This window comes from Onychomys torridus, chromosome 8, assembly GCF_903995425.1.
Source record: "Onychomys torridus chromosome 8, mOncTor1.1, whole genome shotgun sequence".
Classification (NCBI taxonomy): domain Eukaryota; kingdom Metazoa; phylum Chordata; class Mammalia; order Rodentia; family Cricetidae; genus Onychomys; species Onychomys torridus.
The window spans coordinates 89,201,952-89,228,939 of NC_050450.1; the positions used below are offsets into that span (position 1 = coordinate 89,201,952).

The following is a 26,988-nucleotide window of genomic DNA, read 5'->3' on the forward strand; positions in this document are numbered from 1 at the left end:
GACCAATGATCCACCTGACCAAGCTATGATCCCCTCCAGACCCCACCCTAGGTCTGTACAGGCAGGACCAGTGAATGTTAAAAGAATGAAGGTGCTTGTCTCTCATCCTTCATCTACCCATCCAGAGACGGGAAAAGGCTGTGTGACATTAGCGTCTGTTCTTGAAGGCAGAGAATGAGAGAGTGACCTTCCTTTTCCTAAGACCTGGTTCAGTCTCAAACAGTCCAGTAATCTCTCCCTTAAATCAGGTGGAAAGATCTCACGGAAAAAGTAATTCTAGTTAAACATTTACAGCTCCCTGGGGCAATGCCACCACTGCAGCTACTGCCAGGGAGCTTTCCAGCATGAGGTGCCATGTGTCTCTCGGGCCCCCACACACTAGCTTGGCTTCAGGAGAGATGACTCATTTTATTACTCTTAACTTGACCCTACCTTTCCCACTTTAGGTTCCAACTTTGCAGATAAGCCACACCCTCCCCCTTAACAGTTGGGCCCCTGGGAGGTGAAGGGGTAAACCACAAAGTTTGGGGAAAGGCAAGGTCGCATACCTCTCAAACAAGGAAATAAGGCTGAGTAACTGTACAAACTGCCTGTAAAATGAGCAAGCCCCCTTTGGCAGTGGCCAAATGCACAGTCTCTGGCTTCTTAGGCTCAATCATCGTCCGAAGTTAGGACACCAGCGATGCTGTGAGCTCACCAGGCGTCATGTAACGTGTACAGGGGCTCCAGCAGTTTGAAGATGGTCCGTACAGTTAGGGTCCTGCCGCTCTCTCCCTCTCAAGAGCTCGGGCTCTGGCTGCTTTGGCTTCATCTTCCAGCTCATCAAGGAAACGTTCCTGAGCCACTGAATAGAAGGTGTAACCATCTGGCGGGGTGGGTTCAGGAAACCACAAAGCATATGGACATTCCTTCCTTCTACCACCCTTGTTAATACCCTGAATTAATGATTTCGGAGTGCCACCCTTTTTTTGCTCCTTTTGAACCTTTAACTCCACTGTTATTACGAAACCACTAAGAGCAGCGTACATATAGTAAGATTGGGTATTAACCCCATTTTGGCCCACACATAAAAGGCTACACGTATCGTTCCCTTGTCCCTAGCCCGATAAGTGGTATAGCAGGACGGATACAAATAGCTAATACCAGGGCCCCGATGCCCAGGCCGGTCACGATGTTCCGGGTCCGCCGCTGTGGCAGTGTTTTCTGCCACTGGGAAAGCTGCACCTGCCTCATATACTGCAGTTGCGCAGGGGTCAATTTGTCCCGCGATGGGTCGATGCGCTGAGCGAACGGGGCATTTCCATCCTTAGCATTCAGAGGGTCACCAGCTCCGGAGGCCGCCATGTTGCTGCTCCTCCCTAAGCCGCCCAGCCCGGAACTCGCCGGGAATAGGAGTCTGACCGCCGCAAGGGACTCTGGGAGTTGTAGTCCTCGTGGCGTTTTCTGGGTAGAGACAGGGTCTCTCTGCCCTAGAGGAGGGGCAGGGAAGGCGTGAAGCGGTTGTGTTTTCTGATTGGCTGAGCGCTTCGTGGCAGTTGGGGCGCGAAAAGCTGCTGATAGTTCGAGGCTGTGGTGGGAATTACGTCTTCCTCAGATTCGAGGCAAGGACAAACTTTGGAAGGAAAGGAAGAATCCGAGGCGTGGCAGAAGATTCTGGAAATAATTTTGTGCATCCCGTGGACTGTCCCAGGGCTCCGGAAGACTTCTGACTATGGAAGGCCCCATGCGGCCAAGACTAGCCAGCTCCAGCGGCTTCCAGTTTGGAGCAGTTCCCACAGAGACCATCGAAAACGCTCTGCTTCACTTGGCCCAGCAGAATGAGCAAGCAGTGAAGGAGGCCGCGGCACGGACGGGCAGCTTCAGGGAGACCCGGATCGTGGGTGTGCATGCAGAGTGGGGAGTCCTGGGAGCACTGACCTTTGTTTGTTTTCCCACTCAAATATATTTTGTTTGTACTCTTTCTATACTAGGTCGTGGGGCTTGTAAGTGATGGACGAGGCTTACCAGCACTCTTACTCTTGATAAGGCCCCCACCCCCCCCCCACACACCCCAACCCCGGCCTTTCTCTTGTTCTTTTTTTGAGACAAGGTCTTACTGTAGAGTCCTGGCCTGGAACTCTCCCTGTAGCCCAGGCTAGCCTCCAACTCACAGAGATCCGCCTGTCTCTAGCTCCCAAGTGGTGGGATTTAAAGGCGTGTGGCCTTGTGCAGAGTTTTACACTTCTTTTTGTAAATATGCTTAGAGTGCTTATTATTGACATTGCCTGGGATGGGAAGATGAAACAGCAATATAGTCACTGCTCTCAACCTGTGTACTTTGGGTGGGGAGATTATACAAACAAGTAGGTACAAGTATGGTTAGAATAATTGGCATAGAGGATACAAGCTATTGTGAACATTTAAAGGAGTGATAAGCTGCGGTCCAGGGATAGTGACATTTGAGGTACACCTTGAATGAATGGTGACATTTTGATTGAAGATAGAGGGAATCGCATCTCTACCAGAACAGGATACCATGAATAAAGCTTTGCTTTGAAAGGCAGGCATGGGGAGAGGGAGTGGAGGGTACAGTTGTAGCCCAGTTGGACCAGAGCATGTAGAAAAGCAATAGAAATTAAGACCAAGAAAGTAGTTTGGAGATATTTCAAGTAGAAATCTGAATGTCAACGGGGAGGTCTTTATACTTGGTTTAGCAGGAAAATGAAAGTTACTAAAATTTGTAATTTAATCTATTGTATGTGTATGGGTGTTTTGCCAGCATGTGTATATATGCACCATGTGTATACTTGGGGCTAGAATAAGCCAGAAGAGGGTGTTAGATCCTCTGAAACTGGAATTATAGGCAGTTGTGAGCCACCTGATGTGGGTGCTGGAAACTGAACTCAGATCTGGAAGAGCAGCGCTCTTAACTGCTAAGCCATCTTTCCAGCATGAAGACACTGAAATTTAAGTGAGAAAGCAGTGTGGCTGTAATTTTTGCCTTGTTAAAAATGATTTTTGTATGTATAAAGGATGGACTTGACTGGAGAAGGTGGACTAGAGGAGCCCATCTGTAGTCAAAGAGTGATAACGTGTGTGTGTGTGTGTGTGTGTGTGTGTGTGTGTGTGTGTGACAAGAATGGATTTAAAATGTCCCAGAGACAAAAATCTAGAAAGCCAAATCTTCATGTAAGAAATAAAGAAGGTAAAGATGACTGTCCAAGGGCTGAGCCAGGGCCTGGGAACATTGCGGTGCCACTAAGAGAGCTACATCCACACACATGTGAAATACAAAAATACAGAAATGTGACTTTTGTTTGAGGGGAAAATTGTTTTGATTTGGATCTACTGAGTTTAAGATATTTGAAGATCATCCAGAAGAAGGTTAATAGCAGATTATTTTAAAAGGTCAGAACTAGAAATAACGGTTTTTAAATTATTTTCATGATACTCCAAGAAGGAGAGAAGAGAAGCAGGTCAAGGGCAATTCCTTAGAGAAACATTTTGTGCTTAGGGAAGAGTCAATAAACAATGAGCTGCATGTAGTGGCCCATGCAGTAATCCCAGTAAGCTGAGGCAGGAGGATTGCAAATTCTAGGCCAAAGTGAACTACATAATGAGTCTCAGGTTAGCCTAGCCTAAGATACACCAGTACCCCATCTCAAAAACCAAACCAAGAGTCTGGAAAGATGGCTCAGCAGTTAAGAGCACTTGCTACTTTTCCAGAGGATCCGGGTTTGGTTTCCAGCATCCACATGGACAGTCGGAAATCACCCATAACTCCAGTTCCAATCTGTTCTTTTGATCTCTGCAGACACTTGCATGAATGTAGTGCACATACATGCTCAGTCCCACACACATACACATAAAATAAGGGACTGGAGAGAAGGCTCAATAGTTAAGAGCTTGTGCTGCTCCTCCAGGGCACCTAAATTCAGTCCCCTGCAACCCACATGAGGCAGCTCACAATTGCCTCTAACTCCAGCTCCAGGGGATCCAACAACTTCCTCTGACCACCAAAGGCACTGCACTCACACACACATATACAATTTTTTAAAACCTTTTAAAAAGTAAAATAATAAACAAAGCAAAAAAAAAAAAAAATCCACCAACAAACAGTAGTTGGGGAGACAGGCATAGAACCAAACATTTTTGAAGCCACCAGGAGGGTTGGGAAGGGTGGTGGTCAGCAGTCTCAGATGCTTCCAGGGTATCAACAGAAATAAAGGTTGGAAGAGTACCATGTTATTTTACAGTTTGGAAAATTTGCTGACTTTTGGCACAATAATTTGAGCAAACTGGGAAAAGTGGAGGAAAAGGCAGAAATTTTGTTCAGGGAGCGAATGATGAAGTAGAAGTTGCAGGAGTCAAGCATTAAAGAAACTCAGCCGTGCCGAGATGGCGAGGTGGAGCTGTATCTCAGAGACGAGAAGATCTTGTATGGGGTAGTCCATCTGAGCATGTTAAGTGGAGGAGGTGGAAACAAGAGCAAGATGTGACATGGTTCTTTCTGCCTAAACCAAACTTGGTTTCCTTGAGAAACTAAAATAAAAAACCAGAAACAGTTCTCTGAATAAGTCCTAACAAATCCAAAACAAAATCAAAGATCTGGGAACAAGTATCCCCTGAACGAGGAAACAAAGCCCAAGGTCCAGCAAATAAAAAGACAGTGGTCTGGCTGGTAACATACAGCTGTGTTCAGTTCTGTTCCTCAATGGAGAGTGTTAGCAGGGCTGTGGTCTTTGTAACAAAGCTTTGTGTATAAAGCTATATGTAACTTGTGCTGAGTATATTGTTAAATTGTGTTTTGGTAGCTTGACTTTGGTTTTTTTTGTAGGTTTAAAAAAATTTTTTTGAGACTGGGTTTCATGTAGTCCAGTCTAGCCTTCAATTTACTATGTAAGTGAAGATGTCCTTGAACTCCTGATCCTCCTGCCTCCACCTGCTGAAATTACAGGCATTTGCCATCATACCCGATAAATTGTTTCTCCTCTAAGAAAGTCAGATTTTCTTGGAAGACATATGACAATATGATTATGTGCATACAGGCTGAGATCAAGGATCTCCGATCTGTAATTCTTTGCTGATCAATGATAAAGGTTCTTGGATCTGCAGTTTTCTTTACTGAGAACTGACATTTACCCTGTTTCCACCCTCTAATGATATTGCAAACTAAATAGAATTTTATCTGAGGCTGCTCTTTCAAAGAAAAACGAAGCAGGATAAAATCTTGCCAAAGTATCTTACCCTCCCAGCCTCTCAATGAGTCTTCCCCTCTAAAGTGGGTTGTGTTCTCTGAGTCAGGGGACGTTCCTTCCAAACAAGTCAGTCCACAGTAACAATAGAGATTTACACAACAAACTGGTGGTGGAGAGGTGGTGACCAGCTGCAAGGTGAATTGTGTTTGTAAAGCAATGGGAGTTCTGCAGAGGGTGGTTACTAAACATGCAGAGGGTGGTTACTAAACAAACAGTGTCATAAAGACTGTTGAAGCTCCAGGAGAGACCTTTCTGTTCCTGCCAACATTCCACTGAAAACAGAATATAGGGGTTAGGGTTCTTCATCCATCCAAGAATCTTCCATGAAGCTAGGGGTTCCCAGCAGGAGGTAGAGACCAACTAGGCCAGCTCGGGTATGTTTGTGTGTAACTGACCAAACCTTTTATCAGCTGAGACTCACAGGAAGGCTCAAGGGTCACGGAAGGAGCTTGGTAAGCCCTTGACCCTGGCGCTGAGTCGGCCCCCTCCCATGCCTCTGATCTGCCTACTGGCAGCAAAGGGAACTAAGCTGGGCTTTGGTTGCTCAGGTCTCGTCTTTCTCACCTCCTGACCCTGCCCTCTCCTCGCCCGTCACAGCTCTTACACAATGCCGAGTTCACAGAGTGGCTTGGGTTGCATCTTGTGAATTAAGCTCTTCTCTCCTGTTTTGGCAGAGTTTGTTTTTCTCCTGTCTGAACAATGGTGTCTGGAGAAATCTGTGAGCTACCAGGCTGTAGAAATCCTAGAAAGGTAAAGCCTGTTGCAGAAGGCCTTTGTGTTAGTGCCCCTCAGAATGGGCTGGTGCCTAGATCTTTCCACAGCGCTAGTTGCCCCTTACCTAGAAGCTGGCCTTGCGCCCTTCTTTGACTTGCAAATGTAGACCTCCTAGCCAGCATCTGTTACCAACAGGATCAGTGGAGCATGTCTACAGCACAGAGTCCCTTTGGTTGGTGTGATTGTGATTTTACTCTCCATCCCTTTCTTCCTTTACAGGTTTATGGTGAAGCAGGCAGAGAACATCTGTCGGCAAGCCACAGTCCAGCTGAGAGATGGTAAGACAGAACTGCAGAACTGGAGGACTCTGAAAGAGCAGCTTTTCAACAAGTTCACACTGCGCGTGGTGTCCTGCGTCCAGCTGGCCAGCAAACTGTCTTTCCACTACAAAGTAAGGAGCTGGGCACCTGAGTGTTGAAAGGAAAGCACTCAGGGTAGGTGGCTGTGGGAAACCCGCTTCTAAGCTAGGTGGTACTACTCATGTGGAAATTCCAGAGCGTAATTACGCTTCCTAAGCATACCCCCTGAATCCACACACGGTCACACAGGCAGTTATTAAATAGCCCGAAGTTCTGTTCCCAAAGTATAACTGCTGGACAGATGCCGTCATTCATACAGGTCACCTTTCCTCCCCTTGGACTTAAGGACAGTTTACATAAGGTACCTGAATTACCAACATGTCTATCAGCATTAAAGGAAAATTTTACACCTAAAAAGGATACAATGTTTCCACATTACTACTATCCAGTGCCTGTACAGTAAAAACCATTCGTTCAGCAAATATTTATTGAGTTTCTTCTATGGCTAGATGTTTCAGTAGATACCATGGCTAGCTACCACAGTAAAAAATATTGCCTGTGCTCTCAAGGAATCCCTTACCCAATGGGAAAAGGCATAGGTGTAAACAAGGTGAAAAGGTGATGTTAGTGTAAACCCAGGGCTAAGAGGGAACCTCATCAGCTTGGGGAGTCAAGGAAGTTTATTTAGAGAAAATGAATTATTGAAGTTGGTAGGTGGGAGATAGTGGAGACAGAGAAAATTGAAGCAGAACTAGGGAGGGCAGGGAGAAAGGAACAGGCAGAATGGGAGGGGAACCCAGCATGGAGAAGGGAGAACCCTGGTCTAACTGCAAATAATCCCGCTTGCATGATTTAGTGGATTACCAAGAGAGAAGACTGGTGTGGCCTTGAAGTGTTCTGTGGACGCTGTTGAGACGTATGACCTGCATCCTGACAGCTGACATCTTTCCTCTGTTTTTTTTTTTTTGTTGTTGTTGTTGTTGTTGTTTTTTGCCTCAGATAATCAGCAACATTACAGTCCTGAATTTCCTCCAGGCTCTTGGTTATATATGCACCAAAGAAGAATTGCTAGAATCAGAGCTTGATGTTTTGAAGTCCCTGAACTTCCAAATAAATCTGCCCACTCCTCTGGCATATGTGGAGATGCTTCTTGAAGTTCTAGGTACTTTATTAAATGTGTCAGGAGATGTGGGCTGGAGACTTCCAGAGGGGAATACAAATGTGCCCAGGAATTTGGGAACAGGAGACAACCTACCAATGAGGAGCAGTAAGAAGCCTGTGTGTTTCTGGATGGCTGAAAACATTCCCCCAGCATAGTCAGGGAAGGTAGCTCAGAGGTCTCAGCACCTGATTTCTATTTGGATTCATTAGGCACTTGCTTTTTTGTTTTGGAGACAAGGTTTCTTTGTGTAACAGCCCTGGCTGCCTTGGAATTCTCTTTGTAGACTAGGCTGGCCTCCCAAGTGCTGGGATTAAAGGTGTGCATCACCATGTTGGGCTCATTAGGCATTTCTTATGGCAGGATCCAAGAGCTGGGTTTATGGAGAAGCACAAGTCAGAACAACTGTACTGTAATCGTATATTTGTATTACAGATGGAGATCTGTTCTTTAAAATTAACCTCTGGCCAGACACATAACTTTAATACCAACAGTTGGGAGGCAGGTGGGTTTCTAAGCTTGAGGCCAGCCTGGTCTACACAAAGTTCAAGCCAGACAGGGCTACACAGCGAGACCCTGTCTCAAATAAAATAAAACTGACCTTCTGCTAACAGAGCTTTCATAGTAGTATGTAACAATCAGGAAGCACATTAGCAATGTATCAGCAGTATGTCCCAAGATTATGACTAGAGAACACAACTTCATGCTCTCTTTCATGCCCAAACTCTGTGTAGGGTACAATGGCTGTTTGGTCCCAGCCACACAACTGCATGCAACTTGTCTGACCCTCCTTGACCTGGTCTATCTTCTGCATGAACCCATATATGGGAGCCTGCTGAGGGCTTCAATTGAGAATTCTACACCCAGTCAGCTGCAAGGGTAAGAAACTTTTCTAGGGTAGGCTCCTTCCAGGGTTTTGTAGTAGGGGACTCATCATATGGATATGAGGCCTTTGGGGCTTGGAGCTTAATGTAATACTTGCCCAGGAAATTCAATACCCAGCACTGAGAAAACACAGGTTAATTGGTTCTTACTGACTTCATTATGTGGCTCACATGCTGATGACTAACCCAATCAGGAAAACTCTAAAGGTTTTTACTATTAAATGTAAATTACTTCAAACAATTAACATTCTTTTCTAGTTCTTCTTTTGCAATTAGTTAAAATTTGAGAGTACTGGATTGCTTTTATAGTCACTTGAGGGGGCAAAGCCCGTCACATGGCTGTAACTTGGACAAAAGTATTTGATTACTGTCAAGTCAGACTGGCCAAAGCCTCACAATTAGTTGTTTGGAAGGGAGCTGGAAAAATAAAAGGCCTATCAGCCACCCAGGACACAGGTGCATGCTTTAATCCTAGTTGAGCTGGGGGACAATGGGACAGATCAGCTATGACCTGACCACTTCTTTCTGGGTCCAAAAGTCCAGGATGAGCAACGTGAACAACTCACAGCTGAAGCTCTATGACCCTGGACTTTAGAGTCACATCTCATACTACTTCCAAAATTAATCTGGTTTTCATTATCCAGGGAAAAGTTTATCTCTGTGAAGGAAGACTTCATGCTGTTGGCAGTTGGAATCATTGCAGCAAGCGCTTTCATCCAAAACCATGAATGTTGGAGCCAGGTACGCACCACCGAGCAGGGCCAGCATGGTCAGAAGTTGTTTAATGGAAAGCATTCCCCATCAGTTAAAGGAACAGAGGACAGTCTGCAGAAGAGAAGTGCCAGGACCCAGGGACTGGGTGAACAGTCAAGAAGGAGGGCTGGGAAACTAGAGCAGGATGGAAGTGTTCCCATTTTCTTCTATGAAACTGGAAATGGAGGCTCAAGTTCAGTTTGTTATCTCTCTTTGTAATTATCACCCACTGTTCTAACTGTAACAGAGGGAAACAACTAACTAGAGAGTCCATGTTAACACTATCAGGGCCATGACACTTGGCCATCAGCAAACCTAGGAATCTGGATTTAATTTTGTGTTCAGAAAAATGAGAGCTTGTTAGGCTTGGGAGAATATGTCAAGAAGTAGTTATGTTTGTGTGTGCAGGAGAGTGTTTGTGCACTAATATGCTGAGATCGTCTAGTAATCAGACCCTGTCTTTCTGAAGGTTGTAGGACACTTGCAGAGCATCACTAGCATTGCCTGGGAAAGCATTGCTGAGTTCTCTTATGCAATCCTGACTCACAGCGTGGGAACCAACACTCCTGGGCAACAGCAGCCTGTTCCCCACAAGGCCGCCAGAGCTCTGCGGACTGCTGAGTCCTCTAACACATGAGGCTGGCTAACCCGCCACACAGCCTGTCACTGTATCCTCCTCCTCCTCGTTTACTTTCATACTCAGGGTACAAAAGTTCCAAGTTTCCTTTGAACAGTACTTTGTATTCCAATTTCAGGCACTTTTTTTCTATATCAGAGAGTTATGGTGGACAAACATGTCCTCTTGTGTCATAGCAGGCTAAAAACATCAAAGAATTGGAGAGAGTTAGATTATGAAATTGGTTCATTTTTGTTTGACAAGACATATAATATTTCTTAATTTAATCTGATTAATTGGGAACATCAGATATAGAGATAAGTATTACCCAGAGTTTTAAAACAGACTTTCGAATGACTTTGACTGGTATCTCAGAAGTAGCCTTTCTTCCTTTGCTACCCAACAACTGTTCATTCATTCTTTCTCTCTTTTTTTTTTTTTTTTTTTTTTTTTTGAGACAGGATCTCACTATTTGGCCGTGGCTGGCTTGCAACTCACTGTACATACCAGACTGGGCTGGAATTCAGAGATCCACTTGCCTCTGCCTCCTGAGTTCTGGGAGTAAGTACCATCATGCCTGGCTTACTATTTTATTTTTTAAACTAAAACATGTTTCAAAAGAATTTCTACAAAACTGACTGGAACTCAATTCTTCCAGAATACAAAATCTCAGTTTTAAGGAAAATCTTACCATCACACCTCTTGGTAATTAACAGACCATAGCAAATCCTTTATTACAAATAATTAAATCTCTCCATGCCTCAAACAGTATCAAACACCATTTTGTAATTCTAACAGATAGCAGAGTAGGCATTCAATACTAGAACTGTGTGAGGAAAGAGTTAAACTTCCAGCTTCTGACCCAGTTGTCCTTTTCCCACATCATCCAGCTGTGTGCCACCAACATCATCTCAAAACTTTTCTGTTTCATATTTTAAGTGCAGGAAGTTGAGAGATAATATCCAGTGAAAACACATCAATGTCAATTTAACTAACTTTAAAAAAAAAAAAAAAGCAAATTTAAATTAGTTGTTTTGGGGGGGGGGGAGGAAAACATTGGGTTGAGCGAAAACCATGGCAAGGGCTGTTTGCTGTCCATGGCGTTTTGTCGCTCTGGAAACTATCTGTCATAGGGCATTTTAAAATAAAGTGGCTTTTGTTTCTTTTGGTATTGTAAACATGTAGTTTAATATCACCCAGATTTAATTTAAAGCATCTTCCAAACCAAACCAAATATAAAACCTTAAAGGCAAACATCCCCTAGGGAATAAGTCACTTGTTATAGAACTGTGAGGACACCCAAGCAAGACCCCACTTAAGATTCGTCAGCATGAACTTGAGTGCTTTCGTCCATTGCTCCTCCGAGTTAAACTGCGTTTTGATGGAATAGGAGCCGCCACTGCCTCCAGTATCTTCAATCTTGCCTTTCTCCACATCCATCCTGCAGATGGACAGAGCAGGGCTCATTAGAAACAGATCCAAGTTAAGTCAGCTCAGGCAAATGGGCAGGGACGGGGTCATGAGACCAGTCACGTCATTTATCTAATGGAGAACACTTGGCAGAGAACTGCTGCCAGTGTGTATTCTGGGTTTGCCTGAAACCCTAAAATGAAGGCTGTCATTGTCACTGCAGAGTACAAGGACAGGACACACACCCACACATGAGAAGTCTGGAGCAGGAGGGGAGTGAAGGTCACGGTACTCTTCACTGTCTGCCTAGGCATCCCTGAACTTGGGGCAGAAAGGGAAGCAAAAGGAAGGGAAACTCCGTACTAGGGTATGAGAAAGTTCACCTTTTCTCCTTTTCTCACTACGAAACACAAACCGACCTTTCAAATCACACTTCTTTCCTGCCTCAGCCTCCTGAGTGCTGGGATTATAGGTGTGCCCATCTCACTTGGCTCTCAAACTCAGTCTCTATGCTGGGCTGCTACACTAAGAGAAGCATTCTTGTATATTTCCAAAGGCTGCATGAAAAGCCTTTCAGAAATGAGCCTGCAAACCTGAGCTCTGTGCCAAGAAAATCCCCATTTTCTTTTACTGCAGGGACCAGGGGGCTGCACTCTGTTCTGCTTGCGATATCTAATCAGTCCTTGCCCATCAGTGTCATGTGACTGTGCACTGTTTTCTTGCTTGCCGTTTCCCCATCTGTTTTCATTCACTGGCCCTTTAATTCAGTTTAGTCCCTGCTACTAGTTCACTGAGCCCTAAGAGGATAAGAGTGAACTCTCACCTGTATGGAAGACAAAATCGTGTCTCGCCTTTCTCCACCTCTTCTTTGAACTGCTGCACACAGTCGAGAAAAGCTACCATTGCATGGTCAAACTTGTTGTCCCAGAAAAACCGCAATCCCCCGGAACAGTATAACGGCAACTCCTGCCCAAGAAGAGCACTGGCTTTGGGCATGTCCCTGTCATTCCCTGCCCTCCAACCACCCAAGCTTTGTCTGCACCCGCCAGAACATGCATTACAGTTGACTGATGTCTTCTATCACCTTCAACAACTCCAACAGCCCTGGTCAAAATCCACTCACACAGCTACCTACCAATGGAAATTTACTGAACTCCAGTATATTCCCACCCTCAAGTGCATGCTCTCCTCTGATCTGCCCAGACCCTTTCTCAACAGGCTGTTGTAGGAACCTGAATTTTCTCTATCAACTCCAAAGAGCTAAGTCTGAGTAAGATGTTGGCTCCTTATGAGATACTCTGAGAAAGAAACTGAAAAATGTCAACAGGTCTGGAAACTAAACCTTTTTTTGAAACACAAGGTCTTATGTACTTTAAGCAAATGCTTTATCTCCAAGCTACATCTCTAGGCCCCAAATGAACCCATTTTGTTAGGATAAACAAGAACTCTAACTCCCAGAGTACCTTAGACTTGTCTGTCAGAGACTCCAGATATGAATGATTTCCATAGGGAACAAGTCGGTACCTAAAGTGGAGATGCAGAGAGATGGCTACAGGACTCCTCCTACAGTGATTATTGCAAGTTGCAACCCAGTAATTTTCAATCCGCTTTTTTGTTTGTTTGTTTGTTTTTTTGAGACAGGGTTTCTCTGTGTAGCTTTGTTCCTTTCCTGGGATTTACTTGGTAGCCCAGGCTGGCCTCGAACTCACAGAGATCTGCCTGCCTCTGCCTCCCCAGTGCTGGGATTAAAGGCGTGCGCCACCACCGCCCAGCTTCAAGCTGCATCTTAACCAAGGACTTTATTATTATTATTCCCACCTACCTCCAACTCCCTATAGAGTCCATGTTTAAAGACTTAACTAAAAAGATTTCCTTTATTATATAACAGGGTATTTATCAATAGTGTTTTAGCTTTGTTTTGTTTTTAAAATGACAGGGTCTCCCTACGTAGGCCAGGCTGACCTTGAACTTTTGATCCTCCTGCCTAAACTCTCCTAGTACTGACATTACAAGTGTTCAGCACTGTGCCCGGTACTTTGGTTTAGAAGGTGTGTACAACTTGAAGCCTGTGGATTGCCCTTGTTCCAGGATAGCTATGAATGAGGTTCAACACATTTGTAGACCACAATATCATGTCAAAGTATCAAAAGGTTGAACACGCTGGTAGGTTTGTAAAAGCAAACACTGAAACTTCATGAGGGAAAATTAGGTTCTGGAGACTTTTGGGACCACTGCTGGAGTTACCCAGTTTGATGACGATTGCTCCATGACATCATAGGCAAGAGCCCTGTGCTGAAGGGAACCAGTGCACAGGCCCTTCACCCACAGGAAATTCTGTCTGCTGGCAGCAAGGGCTCTTGCCATAGTGGAGCAGTACCATGTGGTATAGACAGATTACGTCAAAGACACACCTCACCCAAGGTGCTATGGAAGAGCTGCATTTTCTCACCTCTGAAATTTCAGACCCATCTTATTGGCTAGCGCATGGAGCAGCAACACTGTCTGACCCCAGGCAGCATTGATTTCATTCCACTCCACAGGAACACTGGGTAAGCGACCTAGTCTGAAGTTATTGATTGTGCCAAATTGTCCACTGTGCCTACAGAGAAGGGCAAAAGGGGATCAGGGGAGAAATAGAGATTATAAAACATTGGAGATTTCCCATTTTCACCTAAAACCTAGCATAAATTCTTTTCCTTATCTTCAGATGCATATATCTAAGCTTTCCTTGGCTGCCCCAAACCTAAAGCATCATCTTTCCCCTGCTGTTTTGATGTCCAAGCAGAACTGAGTCATTGAATACTCTCACGCTCCTTCCCAAATGAAAAACAAACAAAAACAAATATCAAAGCCAAACAAACCCACCAGGCTCCACTGAGTCTGCCTCCTACCTTTCTCTCTTTTAGATTTATTTACTTTTACTTATGTGTATGAATGTTTTGCTGCATGCATGAATTTGCACCAATGCATGCCTGTTGGATTTCCTGGAACTGGGGTTACAGATGGTTGTCATCCACCATGTGGGTGTTGGAAACTGAACAAGTTCTCTGCAGGAGCAACACCTGCTCTCACGCGCTGCGGAGCATCTCTCTAGCACCCCCACTTGTCTGCAGTCTGCCCACTTCCCTCCATCTCGGTGCTGCTATTCTCTCCCAGTTCGCAGTCCCAGCGACAAACCTCCTCCCAGGTTATTTCTACCATCCACAGATGCAAATGTACTCATGCCATGTCCCTGTTTGAAATGCTTCAGTAATTCCCTCTGCCTTTGGGATCAATTCCAAACACCTTAAGAATGGTAATTCTCCAGTTTCATATCCGCCCCGTGCCCCTTTATACTCAACCTTCAGTCATAAGAAGATCTTTTAGTTCTTTCAACCTGCCTCTCCCTTGCTCCTGTTTCTTTGCACACGATGTTCTCTTTGTCAGAACAACTCCTCCTCTGTAGACATCTATTTCACCCCTCAGTCATGTTGGCCTTCTCTGGGTGAAGTGTTCCCTGCAGCTTCCCCAAATGAGAAGGTACCCTGTCATGTTCCCCCAGCACGCTGGGCCCGGTGTCCCACTGCATCACACAGGCCCATAACTTATGCCTTCTTTCCAGGGAATAAGTGACTAGTGCACTGTATAGTGTCTGCTGTGCTCTCCCGGTGCTTAGCACAGTAATCTCCACACAGCAGACACTCAGCAGTTACTAATTCATGATCAATATATGAATGAGCCTGAGGTTTATAATCAGCACCAGGGCTAGAGAGATGGCTCAGCTGTTAGGACCACTGGCTACTCTTCCACAGGACCCAGATTTGATTCCCTATACCCACACTGAGCTCACAACTTTCTGTTACTCCTATCCCAAGGGGTCTGACCACCTCATTTGGTCTCTGTGAGTCCTAGGCATGCATGTGGTACAGTGACATATATGAAGGCAGACACCCACACACATGAACATAATACAAGTTTCAAAGCAGCACCAGGCCACAGGATTTGGTGGGCAGACACCACTAAACTCCTGTTGGCTTTTGTTTTGTTTTTTTGCCGGAGCTGAGGACCGAACCCAGGGCAAGCTAGGCAAGCGCTCTACCACTGAGCTAAATCCCCAACCCTCCTGGTGGTTTTTGTTTTGTTTTATTTTTTGTTTATTCTAAGACAAAGTTTCTCTGTGTAGCCTTGGATGTGCTGGAACTCACTCTGTGTAGACCAGGCTGGCCTCAAACTCAGAGATCCTCCTGCCTCTGCCTCCAGAGTGTTGGGATTAAAGTTGCAAACCACTACTGCTTGGCTAAGCACTCTAGAGTCTTGTGCACACTCGAGTGCGCACACACACACCACACATTATGCCTATCCTGTCACAAGGAGTGACGTACACCTGGCTTGGGGAAGATGACCTACAGTGCCTCTTCTATGGGGAGGTGGTCACCCTGGCAGGTTGCTAACAGATGTGAAATGCCTCCCAGATGTGCCTCCCCCAACCCCCCAGCGCTCATTACCAGATATGGAAGGTTGCATTAAAGACGTTGGTTTTCTTCAGCTTATCCAGCTGCATCTGGGCATACCGCATCTGGTTTTCTACACTCTTCAGCTCATCATCCAGCTCCAGCTGCTGTCTTTTAAATTCACTGTATTCTCGCTGGTACCTGTGAGCAGCCAAGGGAACCATAAAAGGCAGACCGTGGAGGTTGCCAGCTCTTTCCCATCATTCTGTTGAAGGATTTGTTCTACTGGTGTAGTTATGTCTAATTACAGAACTCTACATTTGGCACTGATTCCTCTCAGAGGAATTTTGCCTACAAGGTATAAAAATGTCTCAAATTCCAGATGTCCATATTTAAAAATACAGAAGAAAAAAAAAGGACTCTTGTGAACTATGACAAAAAAAACTTCCGTATTTTTTATTTTTTTCAGACATGAAATAATTAAGTTAAGAGTGGGTCTCTTAGCCAGACATGGTGGCGAATGTCTTTAGTCCCAGCACTCAGGAGGCAGAGGCAGGTGGATCTCCTGAGTTCGAAGCCAGTCTGGTCTACAGAGTGAGATCCAGGGCAGCCAAGGCTACTCAGAGAAACCCTGTCTCAAAAAACCAAAAAGACTGGGTCTCTGATGACACTGATTTGTCTGTGTGTGGGTGGGAGTTGGCTCTCCTCCACCAAGTGGGTCTCAAGGACTGAACTTGACAGGAAGTGCTTTAGCCCACTGAACCACTTAACTGACCCAAGGGATGCTTTCAGATCCCTGGTGCCATCACTCTACTTAACTAACAACATCCTTTCTTCACTTATTATGTCAAGTCTCCATCCATGCCCCCCCCCCCACTCGTGGACACAAGCCCAGAAACAACATGCAGGATTTGGAGCAGACCGGCACTGACAGCTGACCTAATCAGACATGTTCAGCTGGAAACCATTCCCTCTCCTGGGGCTAGAGGCAGGAAGGCAGAAGAGCAGGGCAGGCACTCACTGAGCTTCCTCCTGATCCAGTCTCTCCGCCTCAGCCTGGACCTTCTCCAGGTTTTCTGCCACTACCTGGCGGTTTTTTTCCACATCCTCTAGCTCCTGGATCAGCCTCTCCTCCTCTAAGGCCAGCTCTTTCAGTTCCCTCTGCAGCTGTTCACTGTCGTCCCCATTCATCTGCTCGAGGATCTCCAAACAGCGTCTGCCAAGCACATGAGGTCTGCTGACTAGAGGGCGTCTGTTGTCCCACGTGCCTGAGGGAGCAGTGCTCTGGAGTCCCAAGGGCCCAGCAGTCTCCCTGGCCCTGGAGGTACTTACTTGTAGTTCTGACATTCATTTTCAGTGACATTGAGCTGAGTGTCCAGCTGGTCTAAGAGAGTATCTGTGCATTCCTCACACAGTGGGTGATCCACATCTGTCTGACCCGACATGATGTCAAAAAGGTCTCCAGTGACCTGGAAGCATGGGACAGTCAGCTAGGGCCCGACCTGGGCTATCTGCCCAGCCAATCCCTCTAACAACTACACATAACTCTTGACAGTGAAGCGAGGCCAACTTGCCTTGAGTCTTCGGCTGAGATTCTCCATGGTGCCACCATCAGATGCCTCCCCGATCAGAGTGAAGCTATTAGCGCTTTCTGTAGACATCATCCTGCAGATAGCCCCCCACCCATGGGCCACATGAGGGAGCAGAGAGGCCTCCTCCACCTACTGCTCAAACACTGGCTGAGGGGCCTCAAGGTTCATACCCACTCCTAGCCCGACTGGACCGCCCAGGGACACCTATCTCCCAAGGGAAGGCCATGCTGGTCTTCCACAGGGGCACTACTCAGCAGGTTAGCCTGGATGGACTAAGGAGAGAGAGGGACATCAAAAATTGATCTGTATGTTTACAGCAGAAAGGAAGGAGAATCAAGAAAGACCTTTTGTTTTTTTTTTTTTTTTGGTTTTTCGAGACAGGGTTTCTCTGTGTAGCTTTGTGCCTTTCCTGGAACTCACTTGGTAGCCCAGGCTGGCCTCAAACTCACAGAGATCTGCCTGGCTCTGCCTCCCGAGTGCTGGGATTACAGGCGTGCGCCACCATCGCCCGGCTTAATATTACACTTCTTGACAGCAACTTTTACCTGCTACATTCATGAGTACTAAGAACCTGAACATCTAACAAGTACTACTAAAAAACTTCTCAAGAACCCATCTCAATCATTCCCTCAACATCCTTCACTTCTTCAACAGTAGTGGTACTAACCCTTCTCACTGTGGGAATGGCTACAGAGGAAAAAAGAAGGAAAAAAAATCAAAGCTGAAAGGTCATGTAGAAGGGAACACACCTTTCCTAAACGAGCCAAAAGACTAGATGATAATTCATCTACGTCACCTGGGCCCAAGTCCTAATCCCTGGTTTAATTAAACCCCTTGGCCGTTGGCAAGGAACAGGGGACTGAGGACTAGTAAGCACCTGGCTGGGGGGATGACTCTTCGAGAGACACCATCCTGGCGAGCTTCAACAAATGGCTCCTGAGAAAGAAATGAGAAAGCATTAGAATTCTGGCAACCTAAACTGGAATCTATTTCCCCCAAAGCCTGAGACTATTTGACTTTAGCTTAGATTGATAACCACAAAACTTGATGAACCAGAGCAACTGAAGAAGTGGGTAGTGTCTGGGCTGGGAGATGGCTAAGTAAATACCACTCTTTCTATTCAAGGAAGAGGGTCCAAGTTCAGATCCCCAGTTAAACAAACAAATAAATGGGGCATGGTGACACATGCCTTTGCTCCCAACACTCTGAGAGGCAGAGACAGGTAGGTTTCTGTGAGTTTAAGGCCAGACTTGTCTACATAGCTCAGGAGCCAGCCAGGGTGATATGAGACCCAGTCCCTGAAACAAACAAACCAAAACAACAACAACAACCCCCCCCACACACACACACACAAAACAAAAAAGAAAAGAGGGTAAGCAGGGTGGTGTGCACCTGTAATTGCAGAACTGGCAGATCTTCCTACCCCTCCCCCCAATCCTGCCACTCCCACCCCCGGCCTAAGCAGCCAGCCAGCCTAATCTGCAAGTGATCAGGTCCAGGCTAAAGACTGTCTCAAACACAAAGGTGGAGACCCACACAGTCTTTGTATATGTGAACTAAGAAAGGGTCCATGGCACTGACTACTTCCAAGTATAAGTTGATGATTGCATTCTTTGGTGGGGAACAGCATTTCCTAAGGATACTACACTTTATTTGTGGTAATTTGCATTTTCTCAACACTTACCAGTTAGAGAAGCAAACACCCTAAATCATGATACAAAGAAAAAGGCAGGACAGAGTGAAATGAAGCCTGCCATAGCACAAAGTAGACCACTTACGTTTTTTCTTTTTAGAAAGGAAAACAATGTTTACTTTAGTGCACTTGAAAGAAAGCAGTGGGCCCCAGTACCAGGACTGCATGCCTCCTGTCAACATTTGTACAAAATTTCTTCATACTCAACATTTTATAGTACCCCTGGCTGCAGCTGCCTGCCTCTTTTGCTTCTTGGCAGGTTTTCTCAGCCCCTGCGTCCTACGCTGCATGCAGAGCATGTGGCCAGAATTAACAGCCCCCCCATGCACTTCAGGATTGCTTTCCTGATGACAGATGGCCAGGTGGATATACTGCCTCATTACTCTGGCAAGATAAATCTTGGGGGTGAAGCCAACGCCCTCTACCAGGGAGCTGCTCCACAGAATGGAGCCCCAGATGCCCACCGGGGCTTGACTAGGTCTTCTTCCTAGGCTTCCTTCCCTTCCCATCTCCCTTTTCTGCTTCCTACTAGAGTCCCCTAGGATGCTCTCCCAAATAAGTCACTTCTACTTAAACAATGAGCTGCTCCCCGCAAAAGAAAAGCAACTCCAAACATCTATCTTTATTAACGAAAACCATCTCTTCTATTATTATTATTATTATTATTATTATTATTATTGTTATTTTATTACCATCACTGCGCATAGCCCATGCAAACAAAGCAAGGGCTCTATCACTGAACTACACCCCAGCTTTATCACTGACAGCATTAAAATTTTAAAATGACATGTATTCTAACACTGCTGATCTGTTATGTCTATGGTAAACATACAACCCACTGTCCAAACAAAATATGTTTGTGAACAGAGAGGAATGGAGACTAACTATAGAGAATAGAAGATATGAACCAAGAATGCCCTGGAGCAACCCAAATACACAGCCCATCTGTGGCCTTAGTCATTTACTTTTAAAAATTACACTCTATTTGTGTGGGTGTGTGCACATGCTATAGCACAAAGGGCAACTTAGTCAGCTATCCTGTCATTCTGCTGTGTGGGGTCCAGGGTTTGAACTCAGATTGTAAGGCTCTGAGCTAGAATTACAAGAACCACTATATTGATCTATAACCACATTTTTTTAACCATTTTAAAAATACTTGTTTATTGGTGTGTGTATGTGTGTGCACAAGTGCACACACAAACTCAGGTGGTCTGGATGGATGGGTGGCAAGCACCCATACCCACTGAACCATCTTGATGGCCTTATACTTTTGTTGTTGTTACTGTCGTGTGTCATTGTCATGTCCGTCCATGTCCCATCGTGTGCTCCCCATCCCCCCAAGACAGGGTTTCTCTGAGTAGTCCTGGCTGTCCTGAACTCGCTCTGGAGACCAGGCTGGCCTTGAACTCACAGAGATCCTCCTGGCTCTGCCTTCTAAGTGCCAGGATTAAAAGCATGTATCATCATTGCTTGGCTATAATTGTGTTTTTTAATGGATGCCTTATTCAGTAACCCTATGCCTTGGGGTACACTTTGGTACCTCCAATGACCCATAGTGGACTGACCATGAGCAACTTTTTTCTTTCTTTTTCTGCAGTGGGGGTGGGGGGGTGTTGATTGACTGTGGCAAGCACACCCCAGAGCTATAACCCCAGTCCTTAACTGCCTTTCTGTTTGTTGTTTTGGAGGTAGGGTATCATATATACTGGGCTGACATCAAACCTGCTACAAACATAAAAATGCCTTTGAACTTCTGACCCTCCTGCCTCTGTGCCAGTTAATGTGATGCTAGGGCTCAAAACCAGGGCTTTGTGCATGATAGGCAAGCTCTCTGCTAACTAACTAAACTACAACCCAGCCCCTATTTTTGTTTTGTTTTTGATATATGTATCTCAGGCTGGTCTGGAATTCATCATGTAGCCAAGGCTGGCCTCCACTTCATGACCCTCAGGGCCTCAGCCTCTCAAATGCTAAGATTACAGGTGAGCAACACAATGCACAGTGTTTTGCTGGAATATCTCTTCACCATCATCATCATCTTTTGTGTGTGTGTGTGTGTGTGTGTGTGTGTGTGTGTGTGTGTGTGTGGTTTTTCAAGACAGGGTTTCTCTGTGTAGCCCTGGCTGTCCTGGAACTCACTTTGTAGACCAGGTTGACCTCGTACTCACAGAGATCCACCTGCCTCTGTCTCCCAAGTGCTGGGATTACAGGTTGGCAACCCCATGTCTGGCTGGGATATCTATTAACCAGTCTTTATTATTAACCCCAAAGTCTGGGGCACCAAATGTTCTGCAGCAATCCAGTCTGTACCCCGTGTTTTCATGTTGCCCTCCCATTTAGCTTATCGTGAGGAGGGTGGGGGAGGATCCTCCTTTTACCTCTCCTGAGTGAGCCTCTTCCTCCTGGGTCTCTCCTGGTTTCGCCTGGGCTGTGGTAAGTAATGGAGCTAAGGGCAAGGAAAATCCTGGGTCAGAACAGTCTTACCAAAGCAGGAGAGCTTCCCAAAGCATGGGAAAGAACCCAAAATGGCCGCATTACCAGCCCCAACCCTACCATAATCTCTCTCTCTCTCTCTCTCTCTCTAGACAGGGTCTCACTGTGTACTCAGGAGGCAGAGGCAAGACAATCTCTATGAGTTTGATGCCAGCCAATGGCTATAGAGTAAGACTCTGTCTAAAAATAAAAATAAAATGTTTTTGTTTTTGTTTTGTTTTTTGTTTTTGAGCTGAGGATCAACCCAGGGCCTTAGTAAGTGCTCTACCACTGAGCTAAATCCCCAACCCAAAATGTTTTTTAAAAAGAAGAAAATAGGGGCTGGACAGATCATTTAGCAGTTTAGAGCACTTGTTGCTCTTGCAGAGGACCTGGCTTTGATTCCCAGCACCCACAAGGTTGGAACTATGTAGACAGACCAGACTGGTCTTGAACTCACAGAGATACAATTGCCTGTCTCCTGAATGCTGGGACTAAAGATTCGTGCCACTGTGGCCTTTTTTTTTTTTTTTTTTTAAATCTTTACCTAAAGAAAGATCAGTTTTCTTCCCCTTCTTCTTATGAGAATGTTAAAATTCTAAAAGCACATGGGTATCATGACATTAAGAGTCACACAGAGCCGGGCAGTGGTGGCGCACGCCTTTAATCCCAGCACTCGGGAGGCAGAGGCAGGCGGACCTCTGTGAGTTCAAGAAACAACAGTTATACAGAAAGAGTTACAGTCTTTATGTCCTAGCCATTTACTTCAAGGTATGTCAGGGTAGAGAGGATTGATCATGTTTCAGTAATTGTTGAAACTAGGTGATGGGCATGTAGGAACTCATTATGTATTTAAAACTTTTAGAAAATTATGTGTATGTGTGTATGTCTGAGTATGAGGTTGTGCACCTTAGTGTAGGGACTGTGGACAGGAAGAAGGTGTCAGATCACCTGGAAATGGAGTTATAAGCAGTTGTGAGTGACCTGATGTAGGAACTGAACTCAGATCCTCTGGAAGAGCAGTAAGCTCCCCTAGCCACAAAACCATCCCTCCGTCCCTTTTCCATCACAAGGGGTAGCATAACTGGGAAGGAATGAAAGAAATTCCTGGGAAGCTATAACCTGTCTGTATCCATGTATCAAGAATGTAGAGTTGGGAGTGTGGTTAACTGGTAGAACACTTGTCTAGCATGAGCTAGGCCCTAGTCTCAAACCCTGGCATTGGGAGAGGAGAGCCAGGTACATGGCTATAATCCTAGTGCTTTGGAGGCAGAGAAAAGCCAATCATGTGTTTAAAGCCAGCCTGGGTTATGTAGTAGGACTCTATCTCAAAGACAGATCAGCAACTACAAAAACATAGCTAATATACACACAGCAGAAATCGACTCAGCTATGTGTTTTAAAGCACGAACTCCTGTCATTTAGACATACATTAAATGAAACTACCCATGCACAGAAAAGCAAGCACTGAATGATCTCATTTCTCTGCAGTTCATCTCATTCATGTTGAGAGCAAAATGATGGGGCTGCACCAGTTCCTAGGGGCTGCAGGTGTGAGAGAGATGTGTAAAGGCCAACAGGCCAGTTAGGTAGGAGAAATGAGTTCTAGCATTCTATTGTACAGTGGTGACCATGGGTAGCAATAGTCACTGCACAGCCCTGAAAAGCCAGAAGGGAAGATTAGGAATGTTTTTGTTTTGTTTTGTTTTTTGAGACAGGGTTTCTCTGTGTAGCTTTTGTGCCTTTCCTGGAACTCACTTGTAGCCCAGGCTGGCCTCCAACTCACAGAGATCTGCCTGGCTCTGCCTCCCGAGTGCTGGGATTAAAGGCATGCGCCACCACCGCCCGGCTTAGGAATGTTTTTACCTCATGGAAATAGTAAATGTTGGAAGAGACAAATGTGCTAGCCCTGATTTTAAAATTATATTAAAACATCAAATGGTATCCACAAATGTATCAGGTTTTTAAAATGTACCGAAAAGTTAAAAAATATATAAAACTGGGCATGGTAACACATGCTTTTACTCCAACACCTGGGAGATGAAGCATGGGTCCCGTCTTTACCTTTCTTATACTTTCAATATACAGCAATTTACCTTTAAAAATGTGGAAAAATAGGTGGGGTGGCAGTGACACATGCCTTTGATCACAGCACTGGGGAGGCAGAACCAGGCGGATCTCTGTGAGTTCGAGGCCAGACTGGGCTACAGCACGAGATCCAGGCCAGGCACCAAAACTACACAGAGAAACCCTGTCTTGAAACAAAACAAAAATGTGAAGTATAAGCCTGATGTGGTGGTGCATGCATTTAGTCCCAGAACTAAGAAGGCAGAGGCAGGACAATCTCTATGAGCTTGAGGCCAGCAATGGCTACAGAGTGAGACTCTGTATAAAAATAAAAAATAAAAGTAAGAAGAAAATAGGGGCTGGACAGATCATTTAGCAGTTTAGAGCACTTGTTGCTCCTACAGAGGACCTGGGTTCAATTTCCAGCACTCACAAGGTTGCTTACAACCGCCCATAGCTCCGGTTCAGGGGATCAAACACCCTCTTCTGGCCTCTTCAGGCACCAGGCGTTCATGTGGTGGAGAGACATACACATGTTAGCAAAACACTCATGCACATAAATAACTGTAATAATGAAGAAAATAAACCAAGGTATAGAGAGCTCCAACAAAGCCTAATGCCATGTCCATGAGCTTGTTTAGACTCTAATGACCTCTCACTTCTTCAGACTTCAAGACTCCCAAACTTAGGTGGACCTCAGAAGAGTCTAAGTCACTTGACCTCTCTAAACTCCAATTCTTCACCTGTAAAAGGATGCAACCATGGCACTTCTCTATTCCTTTTGTTTTTTAGAAACAGGGCCTCATTCTGTATGTATCCCAAACTGGCCTGGAACTTGAGGTAGCTCTTGCTTCAGCCCCCAAGTGATACAATTATGGATATGAGCCACCACGCCTGGTTTCCACAAGCATTGCTTCAGGGTCTAAAGGAAATAATAAATAGAATGCGCTCGGTACACTGTAAGTCCTCACTCAAGAAATACTGTTTGTTATATGTGGATATTTTCCTTTGCTCTGGAGACAGTGTCAGAACTCTTAGATCCCTGATGAGGAAACCGAAAACCAGAGACTGCCACCACAAGACCAATGTCCCTAAAGTTGCCCATTTCCCACGTTCTTGACCACCCTCTTCCCAAGGGTCCTGCTGACCTGTAAGTTCCTGGATGGTGACTCGGTCCAGGATCTTGAAGCTCGTGTCCAGTTTCAGAGGCTGGCTGCAGCGCTGGCACACGAAGCTCACCTGCATAGTGCTGCTGGACGCCTTAGACCCCTCCATGCCTGCGGCAGCGGAGAGAAGAGGATATTAAGAACAATTGCGCCCTTGAAGCTCGGACCCGAGGCCACCCTCTGCCCCGGTGGTGGAGGTAAAGAGGAAAATCCCGGTCCGCGCCTTTCCCTCTGGGAGTGGTATGACACCCAGAGGACCTGCTTCCGGGGCAGAGCCAGGCTAAGCAGTGGGGACTCCCGGGCCGGGGAAGGGGCCATGAAAGCGACTGTCAGGGTCCCTGGGCTTCTTCCTAAGGTCTCATTTCAGGCCCCGACGCTCTTCACCTCAGGACCCCAGAGCCCGCCGCCCAGGCTCGCTCTACCGCGGGGGCACGGGAGCCTCGGGTCCGCCCCGGAGCGAGACCTCCAGAGTTCCCATCGCCGGGTCTTCAGCTACTTCCCGGTCTGCTAGCTGAAGACTTCCGCCCGGGACCAGACGTGACGTCTTGACGGCTGCTGACGCAAGGAGCCCTGGTCCAGATCCCTGCTCACCCGGCTCGGGGCGCCATCCAGAGGCGGAGAGGGGAAGCGCAGCATGCGCCGGCCGCTGGGCTGAAGCCGCCCATGCTCTGCTCTGATGGAGAGTCCTAAGAATTTAGACGTGTTAACTTCCAAGTGGAGCCACTTCTATTATTCCTTCGGTGTCAAGGGTTTTTGTTGTTGTTGTTTGTTTGCTTGCTTGTTTTTGGTTTGTTCTGGTGTCAGTTTTTAAGGTGTCTTTTAGGAGATTCAAGTTGTCTTTTGAACCCCTCTGAGGGAGTGCATTCGGCAGGATGGTAAATTTTATATATATATACACACATTTACTATGTATAATAAAATGTAAATAAGACGGTGATAGTGGTAAAGGGTTGAGCATCCTGTTTTGGAGATCATACAAGCCTTTTTTAAAAATCCAATTATTAATTAGGAAATGTTCAGCACTTTCGGATTTGGGGAAGTTTTATAAAATTATAAAGCTAAATCATTGAGGGGAACTGAGATGTGGTTCAGTAGTAGAGCCCATAAGGCCCTCCCACCCCCTACAGAGACAGATATACTCACTCATTTTTGTGTTGGTTCAGGAATAGATGGGTCAATGAACCAGAACAGAATTAAAAAATACACTAAGGATACGGACAGATTTAGTATGTGACAAGCATAGGCAGGTGGATCTCTGTGAGTTCGAGGGTCTACAGAGAGAGTTCCTGAACAGCCAAGACTACACAGAAAAACCTGTCTCAAAAACCCAAAACAGGCCGGGCGGTAGTGGCACACGCCTTTAATCCCAGCACTTGGGAGGCAAAGGCAGGTGGATCTTTGTGAGTTCAAGGCCAGCCTGAGCTACAGAGCGAGATCCAGGAAAGGCACAAAGCTATACAGAGAAACCCTGTCTCGAAAAACCAAACCAAACCAACAGTGAAGAGATACAGATGAGTGCAGTTGCCTGGTGAGGCCAGAAGAGGGTGTTGGATCCCCTGGAGCTGGGGTTACAGACATTGAGAGCTGCCCAGTATTGGGAATCTGAACTCAGATGCTTTGGAAAACCAGGATGCCCTCTTAGTCACTGAAGCAACCCTCCCTCCTTTTTCTTTAAAAAAAAATTTTTTTTTAAAGAATGGGAGATGGGGAGGCTATAGGGGTGGGAGGAGGGGAAGGGGGGGGTCTGTGATTGGTCTGCAAAATGAATACATTTTTTTTTAAATAAAAAAAGACAGGAAAAAAGAATGGGATTGTTTAAATAAGTTGTAGGGATAGCATATTCAACAGAAACTCTGTAACTATTAAAGAGAAGGAAATAAACACCTAGGTGTAAAATAATATCTATTTATTCAACAAAGTTCTTGAGGCTTGCCATGTGCCAAAGACTATTCTAGGCATTGGAGATTCAGGAGCAACAAAAAAGACAACAATCAGTCTGGAGAGATGGCTCAGAGGTTAAGAGCACTGACTGCTCTTCCAGAGGTCCTGAGTTCAATTCTCAGTCAACCACATGGTGGCTCACAACCACTTGTAATGAGATCTGGTGCCCTCTTCCGGCCTGCAGGGATAAATAATAAATAAATAAATTTTTAAAAATAAAAAAAAAAAAAAGACAACTATCTATGCCTTCAGAGCTTCATTCTAGTGGGAAAGAATGACAACAATGTAAATACATGTTAAGTATTTTAATTTTGTGTGTGTGTGTGTGTCGGAGCTGAGGACCAAACCCAGAGGCACACACCTGTGATCCCAGCATTCAGGAGGCAGAGGGAGGTAGCTCTTTGTGAGTTCAAGGCCAGCCTGGTCTACAGAATGAGTTCCAAGACAGGCTCTAAAAGCTACACAGAGAAATCCTGTGTCGAAAAACAAAAAAAA

General features: G+C 45.6%; 3 protein-coding genes across 5 annotated transcripts; 1 reads left to right on the top strand and 2 right to left on the bottom strand.

Moving 5' to 3' along the window:
* Positions 1-388: 388 nt before the first annotated feature.
* On the bottom strand, positions 389-1,389 carry LOC118589639 (cytochrome c oxidase assembly factor 3 homolog, mitochondrial). Its single transcript, XM_036197117.1, has 2 exons — positions 1,131-1,389; positions 389-865 (listed from the first exon to the last, which is right to left on the bottom strand). Exons 1-2 carry the CDS (start codon positions 1,342-1,344, stop codon positions 753-755), a joined length of 327 nt encoding a protein of 108 aa, XP_036053010.1. The 5' UTR covers positions 1,345-1,389; the 3' UTR covers positions 389-752.
* A 281-nt stretch (positions 1,390-1,670) lies between these two features.
* Cntd1 (cyclin N-terminal domain containing 1) lies at positions 1,671-10,114 on the top strand. Its single transcript, XM_036196318.1, has 7 exons — positions 1,671-1,880; positions 5,912-5,987; positions 6,231-6,402; positions 7,310-7,472; positions 8,204-8,348; positions 8,998-9,094; positions 9,576-10,114. Exons 1-7 carry the CDS (start codon positions 1,712-1,714, stop codon positions 9,741-9,743), a joined length of 990 nt encoding a protein of 329 aa, XP_036052211.1. The 5' UTR covers positions 1,671-1,711; the 3' UTR covers positions 9,744-10,114.
* Positions 10,115-10,424: 310 nt separating this feature from the next.
* Positions 10,425-25,089, bottom strand: Becn1 (beclin 1). 3 transcript variants are annotated; one of them, XM_036196315.1, is made up of 12 exons: positions 24,937-25,089; positions 24,535-24,663; positions 21,226-21,293; positions 18,032-18,090; positions 17,137-17,227; positions 16,895-17,031; positions 16,584-16,778; positions 15,617-15,763; positions 13,582-13,731; positions 12,596-12,656; positions 11,956-12,098; positions 10,425-11,163 (listed from the first exon to the last, which is right to left on the bottom strand). In XM_036196315.1, exons 2-12 carry the CDS (start codon positions 24,659-24,661, stop codon positions 10,995-10,997), a joined length of 1,347 nt encoding a protein of 448 aa, XP_036052208.1. In that variant the 5' UTR covers positions 24,662-24,663; positions 24,937-25,089; the 3' UTR covers positions 10,425-10,994. The 3 variants fall into 3 exon arrangements, with proteins under 3 accessions (XP_036052208.1, XP_036052209.1, XP_036052210.1); XM_036196316.1 differs by lacking the exon at positions 24,937-25,089 and adding an exon at positions 23,820-23,879 and having other exon boundaries at positions 24,535-24,598; XM_036196317.1 differs by lacking the exon at positions 21,226-21,293.
* Between the last annotated feature and the right edge of the window lie 1,899 nt (positions 25,090-26,988).